This window comes from Ovis canadensis, chromosome 5 (genome assembly GCF_042477335.2).
Source record: "Ovis canadensis isolate MfBH-ARS-UI-01 breed Bighorn chromosome 5, ARS-UI_OviCan_v2, whole genome shotgun sequence".
NCBI classification, from domain to species: domain Eukaryota; kingdom Metazoa; phylum Chordata; class Mammalia; order Artiodactyla; family Bovidae; genus Ovis; species Ovis canadensis.
In genome coordinates, this window is record NC_091249.1 from 107,847,285 (window position 1) to 107,867,025 (window position 19,741).

General features: G+C 40.9%; 1 protein-coding gene across 1 annotated transcript in view; it reads right to left on the reverse strand.

Annotated features, from left to right (window-relative positions):
* Positions 1 to 4,349: 4,349 nt before the first annotated feature.
* ELL2 (elongation factor for RNA polymerase II 2) overlaps positions 4,350 to 19,741 on the reverse strand; it is a 75,259-nt gene continuing 59,867 nt past the window's right edge. Inside the window, exons 7-12 of the mRNA XM_069592593.1 lie at positions 19,575 to 19,662; positions 17,056 to 17,623; positions 14,449 to 14,515; positions 10,937 to 11,108; positions 8,349 to 8,393; positions 4,350 to 8,257 (exon numbers count right to left, since the gene is read on the reverse strand). Of these exons, the coding sequence (XP_069448694.1) occupies positions 8,141 to 8,257; positions 8,349 to 8,393; positions 10,937 to 11,108; positions 14,449 to 14,515; positions 17,056 to 17,623; positions 19,575 to 19,662 (1,057 nt within the window). The 3' untranslated portion in view covers positions 4,350 to 8,140. The remainder of the gene's footprint in view (positions 8,258 to 8,348; positions 8,394 to 10,936; positions 11,109 to 14,448; positions 14,516 to 17,055; positions 17,624 to 19,574; positions 19,663 to 19,741) is intronic.

Sequence of the window (19,741 nt, forward strand, 5' to 3'; positions counted from 1 at the left end):
AGCAGACTCTAGGTTGTGTTTTTCTACCACAGGAGCTCAGTCACTGTTATGCAAAAATCTAAGAGGGTTTTCAGTTCTGGTTGGCTGCTGGTTTGTCAGGTACGTTAATATAAGACCCGCCTCCTCCCCCCCCGCCCCCACCCCAGGTTGAAATAAAAGATGGAAAGAAATAATTAGAAAATAAGAGTTAGTCGCTTCAGTCGTGTCCGACTCTTTGAGACCCCGTGGACTGTAGCCCGCCAGGCTCATCTGGCCGTGTCATTTTCCCAGCAAGAATACTGGAATGGGTTGCCATTCCCTTCTCCAGGGGATCTTCCTGACCCAGGGCTCGAACCTGTGTCTCTTGCGTCTCCTGTGATGCCAGACAGGTCCTTTACCGGCTGAGTCACCGGGGAGGCAATTAGAAAATAAACAGCAAAAAAAAAAAAAAAACCCAACAGAAAACTTACTAGCTGCTGAGCACAGCTCTAGATATATATTATCACAACCCTCTGAGGCAGGTACTGTTCCACTCAGTGGGAAGCTGAGGCTGGATGGCTCTGCAGCTGGACTCCGTGCTCTGGACTGCTGGTTCTGTGGCTTCTTGTTGGGCACTTTCCCCTCCTCCCTGTCTTCCTGTCACTTCCCAGCAGTGGATGCTGGGCTGTTCTTGGCCTCCCCAGGAAGACTGTGAGCTCCCAGGGTCTCCTGCTCTGGTGGCTGCCAGTTAAAATTTTCATCTACAAAATGAAGATGGTTGTTGGTTCTAGGTGCCCTAGACAGGCCCAGCTAGCTCTGTCCTTCCAGGAAACCCAAAGTCCTTTGATTATACTCAAAATGTCTACTGCTTGGAAAGTTATGTTATTGCCAGGCATTCAAAAGGCCAGTAAAAAGCACATATCAAATTTCAAGAAACATCAGTGGGAGAAAAGCTATTGAAATTTGGAAGTGAAGCCAGAACCTGCCAGTTATGGTAAACAATTAAGGTAACTTTCTAAACCATCTAATTTTATGTTCCAAACCAGTATAGGCCATTGAGATGTTCAAATTCCAGAGGTGACTAGAGGTATGAATGCCAGTGTTGGAAAGAGCTGTACCCTTTGAAGGTGTCCTGTTCGTTAATCATGGCAAAGGGATTCCCAAAGTAAAATCAGTCTGCCATCAGGAACTCATTCCTAAATGATGACTTTGGGATGATATAGTGGCAAGGCACACAAACCTGAATGATACAGCAGGCTTTTGCAGTAATCCAAGTCCTCTGGCCACATGAATTTTTAATGACATATATGAATAGCCTGCCTCATTCATTCTTTCAGTTAATTTCTATTGAGCACCTTCTATGTGCCAGGGACCAGGCTGGGAGCTGGAGACACACCTGTGAAGAAGGCAGTCTCTACTCTCATGGAACTTGTTTAATTAATAACATTGTTCAGTTCAGTTCAGTTCAGTTGCTCAGTCGTGTCCGACTCTTTGCAACCCCATGGACTGCAGCATGCCAGTGTCCATCACCAACTCCTGGAGCCTACTCAAACTCATGTCCATCGAGTTGGTGATGCCATCCAACCATCTCATCCTCTGTCATCCTCATCCCCCGTCCCCTTCTCCCGCCTTCAATCTTTCCCAGCATCAGAGTATTTTCTAGTGAGTCAGTTCTTCTCATCAGGTGGCCAAAGTATTGGAGTTTCAGCTTTAGCATCAGTCCTTCCAATGAATATTCAGGACCAATCTCCTTTAGGATGGACTGGTTGGATCTCCTTGCAGTCCAAGGGATTCTCAAGAGTCTTCTCCAACACCACAGCTCAAAAGCATCAATTCTTCGGTGCTCAGCTTTCTTTATAGTCCAACTCTCACATCCATATACAACTACTGGAAAAATCATAGCTTTGACTAGATGGACCTTTGTTGGTAAAGTAATGTTTCTGCTTTTTAATACACCGTCTAGGTTGATCATAGCTTTTCTTCCAAGGAGCAAGCATCTTCTAATTACTGCAGTCACCATCTGCAGTGATTTTGGAGCCCCCCCAAATCAAGTCTGTTTTATAATTGTGATAAATGCCACAAAGAATAAGATGAAAGAGAACATAGACCAGGATGACTCAAGTTAGTCTGAGAAGTCAGAGAATGCATCCTGGAGGAAGTGATGTTTAAGGGGCAACCCATGGACAGAGGAGCCTGGCGTGCTGCAGTCCATGGTGTCCCAAAGAGTTGGACATGATGCACGTGAAACCATACGCACTTTAAGGGTGAGGAGGATGTAGCTAAGTGAGGGAGCGGGGGTGGAGGTGGGAGTGCAGAATGGACTTCAAGTACTAAGTAAAGGCTTGGATGGGAGGGGCAGGGGTTTCTGGAGAACTGAAGGCAGGTCGGTGCCTATCATAGAGCAGATGAGACTGCTAGATCACGTGGCCTATTTACACCACAGTGGATTCCGTCAGCCCCCTGGAGTCCATGACTTATAGGAAAGTGGTCAGCTTTTTTTTTTCAGAAGCTCCAACTTTCGAGTTCAAACATGGTGATCAATTATGTAGGCTCAATCTTTAGCAAGAACTCTATTTCACAGAACAGGTAAGGAATTCTTACCACTCATCTCCAGATGCCCAAATCGTCCCAAGTATCTAATTACAGTAAGGCAAACCAGCCCAGCCCCACGGAATAAACCAGGCAGGAGGTGTCAAAAATAACATCTCCCCCATTGCATGGCAGATTCATGTGACCCCAACTTGAGGATTAGGCAATCACAAAATATCAGAGCCACCTACTGCCACGGCCCGCCTCCTGCCCCAGTCTCAGGAAGGTAAAACCAGTGGGGCAGGTCCATGTAGGTTGCCATTTAATAAAACCTCAAACGCTCCACCTTGAAACCTTAAGCTTCTCTCAACATTTGTCCCCTTTGCAATCAGAACAGACTCACCCTGGTCTGGGAAAATACTCAAACTCTCCCCTGTTGCATTCAGCAGATTGCTGGTTTTCAGAATTCCCAAGTGCTTTGCAAACGATAACTGAGCCTTTCCATACCCTGGTAAGAAGGCATATTTTCACTCTATAGCTGAAGAAAAAAGTTGAACTCAAAAGACAAGTACAATGTCCAGTGTCCAGTGGGGGAGGGAGGGCTGTTGAAATAATTATACCACTGGGAACCTCATTCTTCCCTGAGGCTCCTCATAAACCAAGTGGAATCGGCTGGCAGGGACGATTCTGGGTGTTTAATACTAGTGCTCAGTGGACACTTGCTCCCCTTCCTCCTCCATTTCCTTCAGAAAACCTGGAGAAACTGCATGTTAACGGTCCAACTAGAAGGTTATGTCTGATTCACACTGGATTCCCCTTAGAGCTGGAGCCTGTTATGTCTCTGACACAGCCGTTTAATATGAAGAAAAAATGATGTGATTCTAGGACGGTAGCCCTGTTTCTTCCTTCTGCCTGCACCGTCCCCAGTCTCTTTCCAGTAGCCCACTGTGAAGATGGTACACATCCGCAAATAAAAGAAAACACATTTCCTCAAAAAGTATCCTGGCCTTCTTTCAAATTTATCATTTCTGACAGAATTGACTCCCTGAGAATCAACACGCACGTTCTAGTCTCCTTTGAATTAAGAGTCTAGCCTGCGGGGTGTTGCTGGAATTGTCACTTTGTGACAGTGACCCCACCCTAAATAGGCATGACACATGGTGGGGGTGGGGGGCAGTATGGAGATATGGTTAAGAACACAGATTGTGGAATCAGGCGCCATCGTTTACTAGCTGTTTGTCTTACAGGCAAGTGTCTTAACCTCTCTAGGCCTCAGTTTGTTGTTGCTTAGTTGCCAAGTCCTGCTAACTCTTTTGCCACCCGACGGACTGTAGCCCGTCAGGCTCCTCTGTCCATGGGATTTCCCAAACAAGAATACTGGAGCCGGCTGCATTTCCTCCTCTAGGGGATCTTCCCGACCTAAAGGTCGAAGCTGTTGTCTCCTGCCTTGCAGGCGGATTCTTTACCACTGAGCCATCTGGGAAACCCAAAGCCTCAGTTTCCTTGCCTATAAAATAGGGATAGCGGGTTTGTGGTGAGGAGAAATGGGACAATACATACAAAGTGGATAACCAACAGAAGATCCTCCATAAAAGGAACTGTTAATACTGTTCCCCTAGTAGATGCTGCCTTTGGAGGGCATGTCCTCCACTCGTAAAACAAGCAGCAGGGGCTCCTGAACCAAATACTCCGTGTTCCCACTTTCTAGAGTCACCAGCAAGTAACGTCTCTGTCCTGGGAAGATCAATTTACCTTAGGGCATCAGAGAGAACTGTTGTGGGATTTCTTTTCTTTTTTTTAAAAAAAAAAAAAAGACAATTAAGAGCTTTGAAATGAGACAAAGGAAAAACGAGCACCAGAACTGCAAAGTTAACATTTTTATTGAACTGAAATTGGTGTAGAACAGGGGCCACCACAGCTGCTGAACTCGGTTAACAACTGAAGAGTCCCTGCGACATCCTATCTTCTTAAAACGGTTTGGGTGGAACAACCGAAAACAGCGTAGATATATATGTATAGATTTTTTAACACTTCAAAATATTTTGAAACGAGCCTCATAGCCTTGTTCAGTTTTCAGGTTACAGAGGACACTGACAATATCTTCTGTTGCCTTCATTTAGTTGTGTCAGTTAATATCTTTTCCCAAGAGGTTTCTCTCAAAGCTGGCTGTTGATTTTTTCCCCATCCGGTATACAAGAGAAGGCTTTAGTAACACTTAGGCAAGTGATACACTGTAAGAACCTTAGAAGTAGTAAAGGCAAAAACCACACATACGTGACTCAATACTCACGGGGCCAGCAAGACAAGGAAACTGGCTGGAGAATTTCAGCCAAGTTCCAGAAGCAAAGAACGCACTAGGGGAAGGGGCAAGGCAACCAAGCAGAGGGTCGGAACTGATGGACCGTTTGTGTCTAAACCTCATTTCAACACCTTGTTTCAAACATGAAAATATGCATTTGTTTGACAAATAAAGTGAAATATTTTAAGGGGAAAGAAAACTCCTATAAAGGTTAAAAGATCAGTCAGAGATGAAGGAAGGTTAATACTGGATTTTTATAATCAATGCCTGAAGCAATGATATCAACTGATGAAACCAATTACTTCTGTGAGAGCAAGTTCTGAACATTCATCTCTGAGAGTATTAACCCCTCTCAAGTATTCCAAGGGAAATACATAACCAACAAGGCAGGAAGTGAAATCCTCACATAAAACAAAAAAACCACATCTAGTTGATGCTATTTTTGGTTTGTATTAAATCAGCTGCTCATTCATTCTGGAGTTAGTTTATGGGTGTTGGTAAAAATCTTCAAGAGTGCTTCAAATTATTTTAGGTGAAATGTGATGAACAAATAATAACTCATTGTCTCATCTTGACAATGCTATTTAACACTTACCTATTCCTCTCAAAAAACAAAACAAAACCTAAATAAATTCTACCAGAGTAACTACATGGCCACCCATTCCTGCAGCAATTATTTGAGAGAATCTAAAAATCTTGCAGTAGGAGATGAAAGATGGTTATAAATATAAATATTTTAATAGGCCTATGCCTATCTTTAAAAGAGATGCAGTCTCAGGTAACAGCAGATTCAGAGATTTACAACTCTCAAATTTGCAAGACAGATACACATTTTGCAAGGATCTGCCCAATGTACACAACAAACATCTAAATTAAGGCTTTTATAGGTAGGTGGTCAAGTCTGTGGGTGTGCAATCCTGGATTTTCAGAAAGCATCTCCAGCTTCCATTGTTACCCAATTTGTAAACCAGAAGACGTGCTGATGGAGGTGGGTAGGAGCTCCAAGGGACAACAATTAACCAACTGGAAGGCTTGCCTTATTTGTAAACAAGTTTTAAAGTAAGAGCTGGCAGTGAAACAATTGAGGGTGCCTCATATGATGTTAAGAGGAAAAGTGATTTGCATCTGCTGAGAGATGAGCGTAAAAAAAAAAAAAACCCAGCTGAATTTCAGTTCAAGACCTTGAGATTTAGAGACCTAAATGTTTAGAGTCGCTTCCAAGTCAAAGGTTCTCACACTTTAGCTTGCAGAAGTCACCTGGAGGATACTTATGAAAATGTGGCTATGTGGGCCCCATCTCCAGAGATTCTAATTTAGGGATGCAAGTGGCCCGAGCACCTTGCTTTTGAGAAACACCACTCACAGCAAGTAGCAGCACACGGTCTTTGATTAAAAGACCACGATGTCTAAGAAATGACCTCTATGAGGTCATTACCTATGGAAGAATCCCTCAGGAGACTCCACCATAATGATGTGAGGACCAAGTTTATCCCCAGTTAAGTTTCTTTTCCTATTTTTTTTTCCCCAACTGAAAGTTTGATATCAATGAACACAATGATTGTACCAATTCTGAGGTAAAAGGAAGAGCACCAGGGATCTCAATGCTTAAAAAAAAAAAAAAAATCAAATTCCCTAGGAGGTCCATGCTATGTAGAAATCAAATTTTTGCGGTAATGTATTAGAGTTATAGTGCACAGGGCCCTGTTGTAGTCTTTGTAATAATGTACTTTTACCATATTATTTACTCTTTCCTGTTAATGTTTTGGAACTCCAAAGACAAAATTCCATCTACATGCTCTCTCAGGTTTTTTTGGATACCAGCATTTTCTGGTTTACGATACACAACGAAGTTATATTTTTTTTTGGATGCTGGAGACAAACATCTTTATTAAAGATACCACCAAAATTTTGGCAAACATTTCAAAACATATTTGTAAACATAATGCTTCCCTTTTAAACTGGCAGCACTTTGAAAAACAATACGATAAGACAACACAACTTGTATCAACATTAGTTCAAAATCCTTATATTTTTGACCACATAACTTATGTTCCCACATGATAAAACAAATGATAGTTTAAATCAACGTCAACAGATAAACTCCATGAAATGAAAGTTTGTGCTGTTTGATGAATCACAGTATGTTATGGTTAAATATATCCGCTCTGCTTTATATTCCTGGCACCCAGGATGAAAAAAAAAATTCTTTAAATATACATTTCATGTAGGTAATAGCTTCTTTGCATATCTCTCTTCAAAAAATACTTTATAGCAGTATATAAATAGGTTACCTACACATTTCATGTTATAATTTTGCCCCAAAACTATAGATCTGTTTCATTTTCATAACATATCAATTTTGCCCAACATTAATAAAGCTGACAAACTGTTGAAATGGAAATGCTTTTTGTCTTCCATGATAGAAGTAGCAATTTGACAGAAAAAAAAAAAACAAAACAACACACCTACAGTAACACTCATCAGTTGTTTCACCTGAGCGTTTGGCCGACTGAGAGTAGCAGCTTTTTTCCTCCATGCACGCTCACATCCACACCACCTCTGCACACACACAGGTCGCGCACACGCGTTCAGACGCTGGTAGGCCACAGTGTACTTCCCACTGCCCTAATCAAATGGGAAGCAGTGTAGCTAATGAGTAACCACACTAGGTACACAACTAGCAAACACCTTAAGGCAACCATTGCAATGGGGGGTTAACTTGCAGGGCGATCACTGTTCTAGATCAAGTCAGCCTATATATACACGTGTGTATACAGAGCTATACATGTACTCACACATCTTTCTATTTCTTAACCCTCCAAAACAATGTTTTAACTTTTTTTTGTATTTTGTGCAAATTTCTAAATGTTCTACCATTTAAGGCAAAGAGTTCGCATTAAGAAAGGTCAGAAAATAGGCTTATGTTTATCCAAAAGCATTTCACCTTGCATGTTACTGCTTTTTTTTTTTTTAAACATACGTAACTTTGAAGTATGGACACTGGATCCCCAATATCTAAAAAAAAAAAAATCATTTCTAATGACAAACACAGTTTTTAAGGAAAAAAGTTGATTTGAAGTACAGACACTGGATCCCCAATATCTAAAAAAAAAATTTCTATTGACAAACACAAGTCTTAAAGGTGAAAAAAGGACCAGAAAAAGCAGCTTCAAAAATGCAAGGAAGCAAAGTAAAATGGGAAAACAAGGAAAAAAAAAAAAGGTAACTCAAGTTTACTAATACTGAAACTTTCAACAGGCAAAGTTTCATTTTTTAGAATTTTGAGAGCAACTCATTTGGAATTTTAAATAAATAAGCTTAAGTTTATTCACATCTTCTGGTCCAAGCAGAGCTCTAGTGCCATGATTCTGCTTGCTGTTGGTCAAATTCACCTATTAGTCTTTTGATGTGAGCTAGCTTGTTATGAAGATACTCGCATCGGTATTTTTCTTCGTGGTAATTGGGACTAGACTGTGGATGAAAAAAACAAAACAGGAGTAAGACTATGGAATTTGTAATACTTTCTCAATGAGGTCAGAAAACTAACAGTGATGATACCTACCTGCTTTATCTTCTGATATTCTTGTAAGACTTCTTCATGAACATTCTAGAAAAGTAATAATTAGAAATCAGAAGAGAACTTTTTTTCTTTGTGGTATAAACAGATAACTCGCAATTGGCAAGGGTGTGGGAAATATTAGTGATGGAATGTAATTTGGTGTACTCTTAAAGGAAGGCAGTTTAGCAACTGCCATTAAGATTGCAAATGCAAAACGGACTCAGCATTTATACTTTTTTCAGATTACTTGGACCTGAATGAAATGACACATGTTCAGGGCTACTTGCTGCAGCGCTGTGTGTAAAGCAGAAGAAAGTAAACATGGTCTAAACATCCACTAGTCCATACAAAGGAGTCCTAAGAGGCTATTAAAGATGAGGGGAGTGCTGTATGTGCTTACATAAAAATGTTCTCTAAGATATATGTTGTTCAGTGAAAAAAGCAAAGTACAAACAGTTTTATATAGTTTGGTATCATTTTTTTATAAGGGAGAAACAAAATATTATGTTCTGAGAATTTTTAATGAAATCAGATAATGTAATAAAGTATCTTAACTTACTGGAACATAAGACAACGGTGTATCTTATTGATGATGACATCTTAGGTTCAATTAAAGATGGTATATTTGTGAATTTACTTGTGTATATCTTATAATCACACAGCCTTCTGAAAGAATACACTGGGAACTGGTAATACTGATTTCCTCTAGGGAGGAGAATTGAGTCGCAAGGGAAGAGCTAACCTTTATGTACCATATGACCTGATATACTATGCATCTAAGCAGTTTCCAAATGCTTATATTTGTTCTGCATAGCTCTAATCATCTCACTCTATGGATGGGATTTTGAGTATTTTCAGGCAAGCAAGTAACCTTCCCAAGGTCACACAAGTAGACCAGAGGTAGGAACCAAATGCAAGCTGTCTGGCTTTGGAGCTTGCTCCTAACCACTAAGCAATTCTTAGAATTACATTTTAGTTTAAATATAATTGTGGTACCCTAGTAAATAACTATATAGAAGAAAAAAAAAAAAAAAAACCAAAAAACTCCTAACCACTGTATCACTAACTTCTTGCACTCCCAACCACCCACTCCTGTGGCTAAGTCTTCTATTACTTTAGGGAGCTTGTGTAAAAGGTGAAGGCCCACTGACAGAAGACACAGGGAGTCTCTAGGGCTTCCCTGGTGGCTCAGCTGGTTAAGAATCCGCCCGCAATGCGGGAAACCTGGGTTCCATCCCTGGGTTGGGAATATCCCCTGGAGAAGGGAAAGGATACCCACTCCAGTATTCTGGCCTGGAGAATTTCCATGAACTGAAGAGTCCACGGGATTGCAAAGAGTTGGACACAACTGAGTGACTTTCACTTTCAGGGCATAGATGCTTTTTTTCGTGATGCTTGTTGTTCCTGCTGGAACAACAGTGGACTATGATGGAGACACCATTTGTGGCTGTGAAGTGTGACAATCTTATCTGTCCTACACAAGGAGGGGAACTCCCACTTATACCAGTCCTTTGGCTAAGGGCTCTAAGAACACTGTGGAGACAGGTCAGGCTTCTTCCGCTCTGTGTCAGCTATAGTAATATTACCACTTAAGACAGGCAAGTGAGAACAGATTAATACCTGCTAACAAATGTCAGTAGCTGGACTAGCTGGAAGCACCCAGCTTTTCTTCACTTAAACCCCAAACCTGAGCGGTCTTAGGCTCCCTTTAATATTCTATACCAGACTGAGGTTTAAAATAAATAAATTTACTCAAAATGGTAATTTTGGAAATAGCATCAGATAAGCTGAGCGCCAAAAAATTGATGCTTTTGAACTGTGGTGTTGGAGAAGACTCTTGAGAGTCCCTTGAACTGCAAGGAGATCCAACTAGTCCACTCTAAAGGAGATCAGCCCTGGGTGTTCTTTGGAAGGAGTGATGCTAAAGCTGAAACTCCAGTACTTTGGCCACCTCATGTGAAGAATTGACTCACTGGAAAAGACCTTGATGCTGGGAAAGACTGAAGGTGGGAGGAGAAGGGGACGACAGAGGATGAGATGGCTGGATGGCATCAGCGACCTGATGGACGTGAGTTTGAGTGAACTCCGGGAGATGGTGATGGATAGGGAGGCCGGGCGTGCTGCGATTCATGGGGTCACAAAGAGTCGGACACGACTGAGCGACTGAACTGAACTGAACTGATAAGAACTATAGTCTGAGTTGAGTAGGTAACGCAGTCAAATACTTTGATGAATTCCAAATCCAGCTTTTCATTTTTTCCTATTTAGTCACCTGTATTTTTCTCAGTACATGTTATGTCACGGGAAGTATATAAGTATATATTATATATTTTATACACATTATGTAAAAATGGTGTTTTTTTTTTTTTTTACATTGGAGGAATTAGAGGCTCACTGCGTTACTTATTTTTAAGAACTATTTCAAATATTTATTTTCCTAGCTAAGTCTAAGTCAAGGCCAAAAGCTACATAGAGGCTGGTCTGTGAAAGGACCTGCTCTGAAGGCTAGCAGGACATCTGGGGATGGGCAGGGCAGAGAAAGGAAGAAGGCAAAATATGAAGACAGTCCACTGAGGAACACATGTGTTTACCTGATACTCTTTTGAGCCTGGAGAAAGGCGTTTTCGCTGTGCATCCAGTTTGATAAATCTTCTAGCCACAGTCTCCATCCTGGCATGCAAGGCCCTATATTCATCATACTCAGCATTGAAGTCATCCTTGTAATTCTGGCGTTGCTCATAGGAGACGATGGCAATGTATTTTCTAATAAGACAAAAGGTAAATGGAGAGGAGCTTTGAACAAACACGACGCACAACACTGAAACCAAATATTTGGAACCCACATCTGTGCATTGTCTCCCTAGGTTGAGTGCCACTCTACCACTGCTTGCGGCCTGCCACTCCTTCAAAGACCTTTCAGGTGAAATTATCCCAGAGCAGAGTTTAAAAACCTCAGTGAAGGAAAGTAAATGTGGGGGAAAAAAATGCAAAAAAACCATGGTGGCAATGGAATTACAGTGCAACTAGAAGACAGCACTCACACAGAGGGAGCTTCCTAAAGCTTTCCATACTCGAAATGACTACCACGCTAGCGCAGAGGCCAGTCTGTCTGTTACGAGTCATGTGGAGAGAGCAGGGCTGGTGGGGGACCCTGAGACCCGGGGAATGTCACAGTCCCCAAGGGCTGAAGGCAGAGCTCTCTCCAGACCCGCTGCCTTATGAGAGGGAGTCTCTGCCTTTGGCCTTTCACACCTGCTGCCAGCAAGGTGCCTGGGGCCGTTCCCTCTGTGCCTCTCTTCCCATTTCTGGCAAGGCAAACATAAAATACAAAAGGGGGATTGTTTTACTATTAAAAAAAAATAAGAGTAGGAAAAACAAAAAGGGGGAAAAAGGAATAATTCTCTAGTTCTTTTCAAACATTTACTGCCATACTATGTGTAACAGAAAGCCAGTTTATACCATCAGTTTATTTTTTTAATAGAAAGGCTACACATATTTCACTTCAGGGCGTGAGGATCTCTAGGGACGCAGAGAATGAAGGTCATCTTCCCAGTGTCAGTCTGTTCAGTGGTGGTGAGAAAATCAACAATATTAAAGTTTATATCATTTGTGGATCTGGGTCTTTGCAGTCTGTGCTCCTGTCATGGGATGCAGAATTCCCTTGATTTTTTGAGATAAAAACTGAGATTTTGAAGCAATTTCGAGCAGGCGCTTCAGGGTGCCCTGGGGGTACACATCTATTCTTTCTTGAAGAAGATTTTGGGAGTTCAGTCCTCTCAAGAATGGTTTTAGACAATCTCACCAGTTTTGTTTAAAATGTAAAATAGCACAGATGTCTATTTGCAAATGTGAGAAAAGTGATGCAGTGAGCAACCTTAATGTCCTCATTAATATTTTTATTCATGCTGAGTTAGACCGTGCGGAGGTTTAATTTTCTAAGTGTAATTGAGACAGTGGTAGTACGCTGATTTAAAGCCGCCCTGCTAGTGTACTTGCTATAAAAGGAACCTTACCAGCCAAGCAGGGAAGCCATCCTCTCTAGAAAGGTTCCTGGGGATAAGCATTCATAAGCGAAACAGCTTAGCTGAAACTCAGGTTCCATTTGTTATATAAAACATTTATCCCACTTTCTTCAAAATCATACCCGAGACCACACCCTCTTTAATTACTCCCTCAGGGAAAAAAGTACCAAAGTGGCCAGCAGCTGTGTTGCTATTATAGAAGATTATTTGGTTATACTGACATTTTAATGAAAAGTATTTCAATATTTTCAATAAAAATTGTTACGGTTCTGCAGTTGGCTCTTAATGTAGCGATAGAATAAAATGGTAAATACTTTGGATAAGTCACAACCACAGTCTTATTAAGAAGTATCCATATAAAAAAATTGGGACTGTTGTGGTTCAGTATGAATTATTCAGAGGTCGGTCATTAAAGGTTTTATAGGATGGTCTTTGGTTTTCTTAAGAAACAGGTTTAAGTTCTACATTTTTAGTGATTTTTCTGAAATTTCATGCTTTATCACCATTTTAAGAAAATCTGCAATATTTATATAAGATAGCTTTGGTTAAAATAAATTGCTTAAGTAAATTAAGCAATCATGGAGGTTATATATTTTCATGATTTTTAAAGGAGCTAGAAAATGACAAACATATAGAAATGCACTGAGGCAGATATCTGCAGCAACCATCTGTAGATCAGTAAATTAAAAACAACTTTAAGTACAGAATTAATTGCTTAAGTTGACAAAACTCAGCAACATCTGAATACATGAGGGAAAGGTTACAATTACTTTTGAGTCTCCCCACATGATTTTGTCCTATGTAACAAATATACAGCAGTATTACTATTGTAAGAGGAATTCAAAATCCATCGAAAGAGAATGAGAACACAGTACTGCAGCTGTTATTTGCACCTTTCACAAGACTTGAAAGGGAATGCATTTGGAGAGGTGACCCCCCACATCAGTGGAGCCAGGCACTGTCCCCCATCCATCCCTGACCAGGCCAATTCAGTGGCAGCAGCTTTTCCAACCCACCCCCCCCCCACCCCACCCCCCGGCCCCAAACACAGACTTTTAAGATGAGAGAGTATTCAGCATGGTTTCCTGGATTCCTTTTAGTTAAGAGATGATAACCGGCTTATCATTCCATGCTATATCATCCCCAAATAAGTATAGCTTTCACCACTACTGTTAAGCAAAGTAGCACATTTTTAGTGTAAAAAGTTTTCTACTCTGGAAATGAACGTTTCATGAGACACAGAGCACTAAACCGCATAGTTTAACTTTGTACACCATGAGATGCTACTGATAAAGAAACAATGTTCATACAGCCCAGGTTCCGTTTTCCAGTCTACATGTAAGCTATCTGTTAATTTTCTAAGCTACTGGTGAGTAAATCTGTATGTTCTTTCACTCTCCATTTTTCTAGACTCTTGCAACTTAATTATTTTCTTCTTACAAAAGCCTTTTGAGTCTGTAGAAAAAAAAAAGCTAGAATTATGTGTCCAAGTTATAATTTCTGTGATGACCAGTTATAAGAAAGTCCCCAGCTTGGCATTTAGCAACTTGTTGTCACAACAAGAAAAACATTATAACTAGTATTAGAGCGAAATGAGCAAGTTTTACTGCTCTCTCCTCTTAATTTTATGGCACAGCTTTATTTAAATCAAAAGCCATCTATCTCTAGTTTGTGTATTAACTGCAGAGGTTTAAGCACTTTGTCAGTAATAAACTGTCCCTTTGGGGGGCGGGGGGCCCAAATGAATGACTATGCACTGATAGACTGTCAGCTTTGAAGAGTAATATCCCTGAAATCTTCCATAATCAAACGCCTGGCCTGGCCTCAGAACAAAGGACAGGCTTCTCTATACTTAAAGGCCACCGAACAGAGCTCAGGGCAGGGGCAGGCACAACCTGTTGAAGCCGACAAGAGTGGACTGGGGACGAACAGGCTTAATGGGAGCCTTTCAATTGCAGGGGTGGCTCCAGGACTCTATTTCTGGAACGTCTTACTGTTCTGATTTGCAAATTATGGGAAAAGAGTTTGCAAACTTTCTAAAATTGAACAGTTCTCCCCCACTGGCAGACATCTGAACTTACATCAAATAATCTGGGAGTTCAATTGTTGAAGAAGGCTCTGTGGAGGCAGTGCAATCTTCTTTAACTCCTGCAAAGAAAAAAAAAATTTTTTTTCAAGCGTTCACCAAACAGTATGGTTACAAAATGCCTATAATTCTAAAATAGATCAGAAACATCTGGAACACTTTTCCTCAAATTCTATTCTTCCATCTCAATAAGCAACAGTGAGCAAGGAATACAATTGAGCACGAACAATAGAGGCCCTGTGACCAGCTCCAGCAGAACCGACGCCAGGCATTGAAAGCACCCTGGCTACTGCAGTGTCTGCACAATAAAGGAATTCCATCCTAACCCAAGGTCAGTCTTCTATTTTCAACAACAGTTGTGGCATCTGCCCAGCAACTCAAAGACTGTGGTGGCAGATGCAGCCGGACAATGGGAGATACAAATTTTATATCAACATCTACTTTTCGTAGGATTCAAACAAGGCAGATGAGATGATGAAGTCAGGTAGCAGACTGCTTCAATCAGTGTATTTTTGCTGCTATTCTTTTTGTATGCAGACAGTGCAATTGGGCAGGAAGTCTTCCCATCAATTTAAAGTAATTTAAAATGTTATTAGTGAACAATTTACACTCCTGTACTCTCTAACCCTCATAGTACTACATGGCTCTTTCCTTACGAGGCCAAAATAAATAGATAAATCAAGTGCCAGTCACTCAGAACTATGCTGTGAATCCCTCAGTATTCCATTTGTTTGAATGTACCATTTCCAGAGGGTATGTTTAGATTTTTTATTAGGGTAATTTTTTTTTATCATTCAAAGTAGAATTAGACTAGTAACTCAAACCCAAGCCCTGCCTGCTGGCAAAACATACATGTTCAATATAAAACAAGAGTGAGTATTTAATAATTTCTTGGTTTAATATTTTAAAGGACAAAGCACACTAAAAAAATTATGCAGACTTTGTGGACTTACTGTGTGTGCCTATCTGATTCAGGCTTAGGTAAAAGCTTGTTTTCACAACAGCCTGAGTCTTAAAGGAAAAGGCATTGAGTGCTTGTCACCCAGCTTCTCCTTTGCCACAGACATCAGATAAATTCCAATGGGTGCAGAGCATGTGGGTCTGAATCGGTCCTCAGTTTATGATAATCTCGACTGGCTGGTCCATCCTTAGTGAAGGATTTAGAGACTAGGTCTGCTTCTCTTGGCTTCCAAGTGGGAAAATAGTCAACCTCTGCTGCAGGACTCAACATTCTGGGATCCAGTCCTCCCAGCAGATGCCTCTGTCTCGGGATTACCTTCTGATGGTGGGAAGTGTGGAGTGGAGCATACCCAGGAATCTGGCTCAATAAAAGTTTCATTATTCTCTTTTCTCTTCTTGATCTGGCAACTTCAAGTATGATAGTGTTTGAGGGGAAAAAGCTTACAGCTGACTCTTGGGCTACTATACACTACCATGCTGATCTAAATATTTCAACAGCCATGCTTTGATGAGCAATATACTCAATCCACATCAGTAAAGGCACCGAATCATACTATCCCCATAATCCAAGCTTCTTGTCTATGGTTAAAATGGTCAGTTAAATCTAAGTACCACAGGCTTTCAGTATTATGGGTGAATCACATAAAGATAAAACTCCTTAAAGTCTAATCACTGAAGTATGTTTTCTAAAGTTGTATTTTTCTGGGGAATTTTACCTTAGTTATGCTAGGTTTAAAACTGGTAGCAGTCCTAAATGATGAGCATGGATCTTCTCTACGGTGGTGTGTAAGACATTACATTTTAAATATATGGAGTAAGAGAAATCTAATTGTGTCATTAGGTTTTAAAGATCGCTACATGTTAGGTAAGCAGTGTTTCTACTAACTGTTCTTCAGAGGTAAAGCATGATTTTAGGCTTCTTTGGGTCTCTAGATATTTGACTTTTAAAGCTTCCAGAAATGGTTAAATTTATTAATAACAACTGATGTTAGTTTACGCAAACAATGTTCTGAAAATTGGGGGGAGGGGGGAAGAAAAAAAACCCCAAATCTATCAAGCTAGTCACCAACAGCCTTGCACAAGACAAACTGCTTTCACTCTGAATGAAGATGATGCTGCGGATCTCCACATGTAATTTTACCTCGCCTGTTTTATAAAGAATTTGACATTTCCCCTGTGCTATTGTTAATTAAAGCAAGGTTGACCCTGTTTCTTTGGCAAAGAAGGAAATGAGTATTTTTGTTGCTAATTGTGTGTCTGGTTAAATCAGTTCAAGAATGGCATATAATAGGTCACGATGAGGTTGCACAATACTGTGACAGCTCTGGAGAAGAGCAACAAAGTCCACCTTGTCAAAGGGGGTCCCTGGAGGACCAAAGGTCTTTTTCAGATGTCACCACCTTATTAATAAATACAGAAAAACCATGGTTAATAGTTGGCTAAGAAGAGACAGAAAGTGACTACTATAAAATGGAAGAGAAAGAATCTTGTTCCAAAGGACAATACTAAAATTAATAACTAAACAGCAGGTCATTTGATAAAAAAGCATTACTAATTCTAAACAGCACACGCTCACACTCAGCACAGTCCCCTCTTCCTGTTCATTTAACCCACAGAGTTGGTTTTTACAAATGTAAAATACCTTCATTGGAATCCGGATTGGAGTCGTTCAGCTTGGCAATTTCCTCTTCTCTTTTAAGGTCCTCTTCCTTTTCCTCAATCATCTCAACATCTTGCTTTTTTATTTGGTCCTTTTCCTTGTGTTTTTTAGACTTCTTCTTGGACTTTTTGTGAGACAAATGGTTTTCTTCCATAGGCTTTGGACACTTTAGTAGAACTGAACCAGGGGGTAAGGTTTCCAGAGAAGTCCTAGAGGTATATTTGTCTTGCTGGTCCTCATAGATACTACCATCTTGACTAAAACTGTCAACAGGTAGGTCTTGAGTCCCCCGGCCTTCTGGAGTGCTAGGGGAATTGGAGTTAGAATTTACAGTCTGAGGCGGGTTGGAGACAGGCAGGTGGGTTGAAGGCAGCGGTGGAGGCGTGGGGATGGCAGCTGCTGCAGGGGGCAGCGGGAGGCCTGCAGTGGACTTTTCACTGGTGGGATTCAAATGGCCATTCAATGTTGGTGGCACTCTATTTGTCAGGTGAGATATTCGAGCCTTTTTATTCATTAAAGGATCAATGAAATCTGAATCCAAAAGCCGTTTCTAGGGGTGGTGGTGAGGGGGAACAGAGGAGAAAAAAAAACCAAATGAGCCAGTTTGCACTAAAATGTAATACATGTGTCATTTGTTACCATATGAACTGAGTAATTTTATTCATACTTAAATTTATAACCAATTTAGATTCACCACCACTATCGTGTTAACTATTCTCTGAGCTTAAGCCACAACCTACAATAAGTTTTCATGTCTAGTGTAAAAAAAACAGAATCTGGAAAATATGGCTCTTTCTTTTTTTTTTTAAATTAATTTTTTTGACTGCACTAGGTCTTAGTTAGGGTATGTGGTATCTAGTTGCCTGACCAGGGATCAAACCTGGACTCCCTGCATTGGGAGCATGGAGACTTAGCCATTGGAACACCAGGGAAGGCCCCCTAACATGTTTCCTGAAGAAATATATCAGATTATACTTTCTGATCATGCAACCCCACCCTCAGTTACTTGAGAGACTGCCGCTGCTGCTAAGTCGCTTCAGTTGTGCCCAACCCTGTGAGATCCCATAGACGGCAGCCCACTAGGCTCCTCTGTCCCTGGGATTCTCCAGGCAAGAACACTGGAGTGGGTTGCCATTTCCTTCTCTAATGCATGAGAATGAAAAGTGAAAGTGAAGTTGCTCAGTCATGTCCGACTCTTTTCGACCCCATGGACTGTAGCCTACCAGGCTCCTCCATCCATGGGATTTTTCCAGGCAAGAATACTGGAGTGGGTTGCCATTTCCTTTGCCACTTGAGAGACTAGGCCAATTTATGTGCATTACATCACTCAGGAAATGTATTAAATAGAGGTGGCCTCCTCCTTCTGCTGGCCACAGCTGACCTACTTATATTCAGTGAGAACCTTCTCTGAATATAACCAACCATTATTGGTTGTCAGAATCAACAGGGGTAGGAACAGGGCAACAAGCCTACACTTACTTGATCTCTATGAATGTGCTAAGATCCTGCAGTTACAAGTATTTTGGCTGTTACTTATTATTTCCCCTGTCTTAAGATGGGAACAACCAGCACTTTCAAAATAGTTTCTCTATAAATCTCTATCATTGCTGAAACACTATCCACTTCCTCCCTGGCCCCCCTTAAATATATCTCTTCACTGGATTAGAAGATAAGTCTTAACAACTGGTCCATAAAAATAATATGGAATTTCTGTTTCAAAATAGTAAAAAAAAAAAAAAAAAAAATCATGCTAATATCATCCTAATCCAGGAACAATAATAACAGTATTTAAAATAAAAAGGGAAGTCAGTGAGTTGATCCCCACTTCTGTCCCATCTCCCTAAGCCTCAGGAGGGGGGCTCAGGGACAGGAGCCCTCTGTCTACAGCACTGGAAGAGACAGGTCGGTCTCACCGCTAGTCCCAGACCTAAGAGCGTTCGAGGTGGTCTGAGAAGCAGGTGGGCTTGAACTCTGATGCTGCTCAGGATCTCCACACCTTCTTCCAACTGAATCTTTTGGGGGAAACTCTAAGCTGGAATGGAGTCTAACTGGAATAGTCTGATTGGGATCTAGTCAAAAAGTGCTTTGAGAAAACATATGGAAACGGCAGAACTTTTTATTTGCTTATATATTCAATTTTCTCTATAATCTAAGACTTGATATAGGGCTGAATAAATATTGTCTTCTAGTTAGTGATTAAATGGAAAAGTAGACAATCTCAACAAAATGAAAACTTAAAGAACTGCATAGCAAGGCAGATGTTAAGTACCTTAATGACAAACAGTGTCATGTAGCAGCAAAGAGTTCTGGGTTGGGAGCTGGGATCTGAATTCTAGAGTGAGCTCTGTCTGAGCTAGTCACAACTTGCTATATGACTTTGGGTAGGGAGGCTACATAGCTTTTTCTGGGTCTCATTTCTCTTACGTGCAAATCGGACAACCTGAAAAAAATGGTACCTAAAGTCCATTTCAGGGCTATGATTATATAAGCTTATGCAATACCTGAGGAGAAGATGCAGGGTCTCTACTAGAACATACAGGAGATTCTGAGCGGCTGGTGCTGGCAGCATTCTGAGATGGGTTTAATTTTCTGTAAAGCACACACATGCCCCAGTTAGGGAGACAGTTTTCAAATGTTCATGATAGAAAGCCTGCCCTTGCTTCTTTTT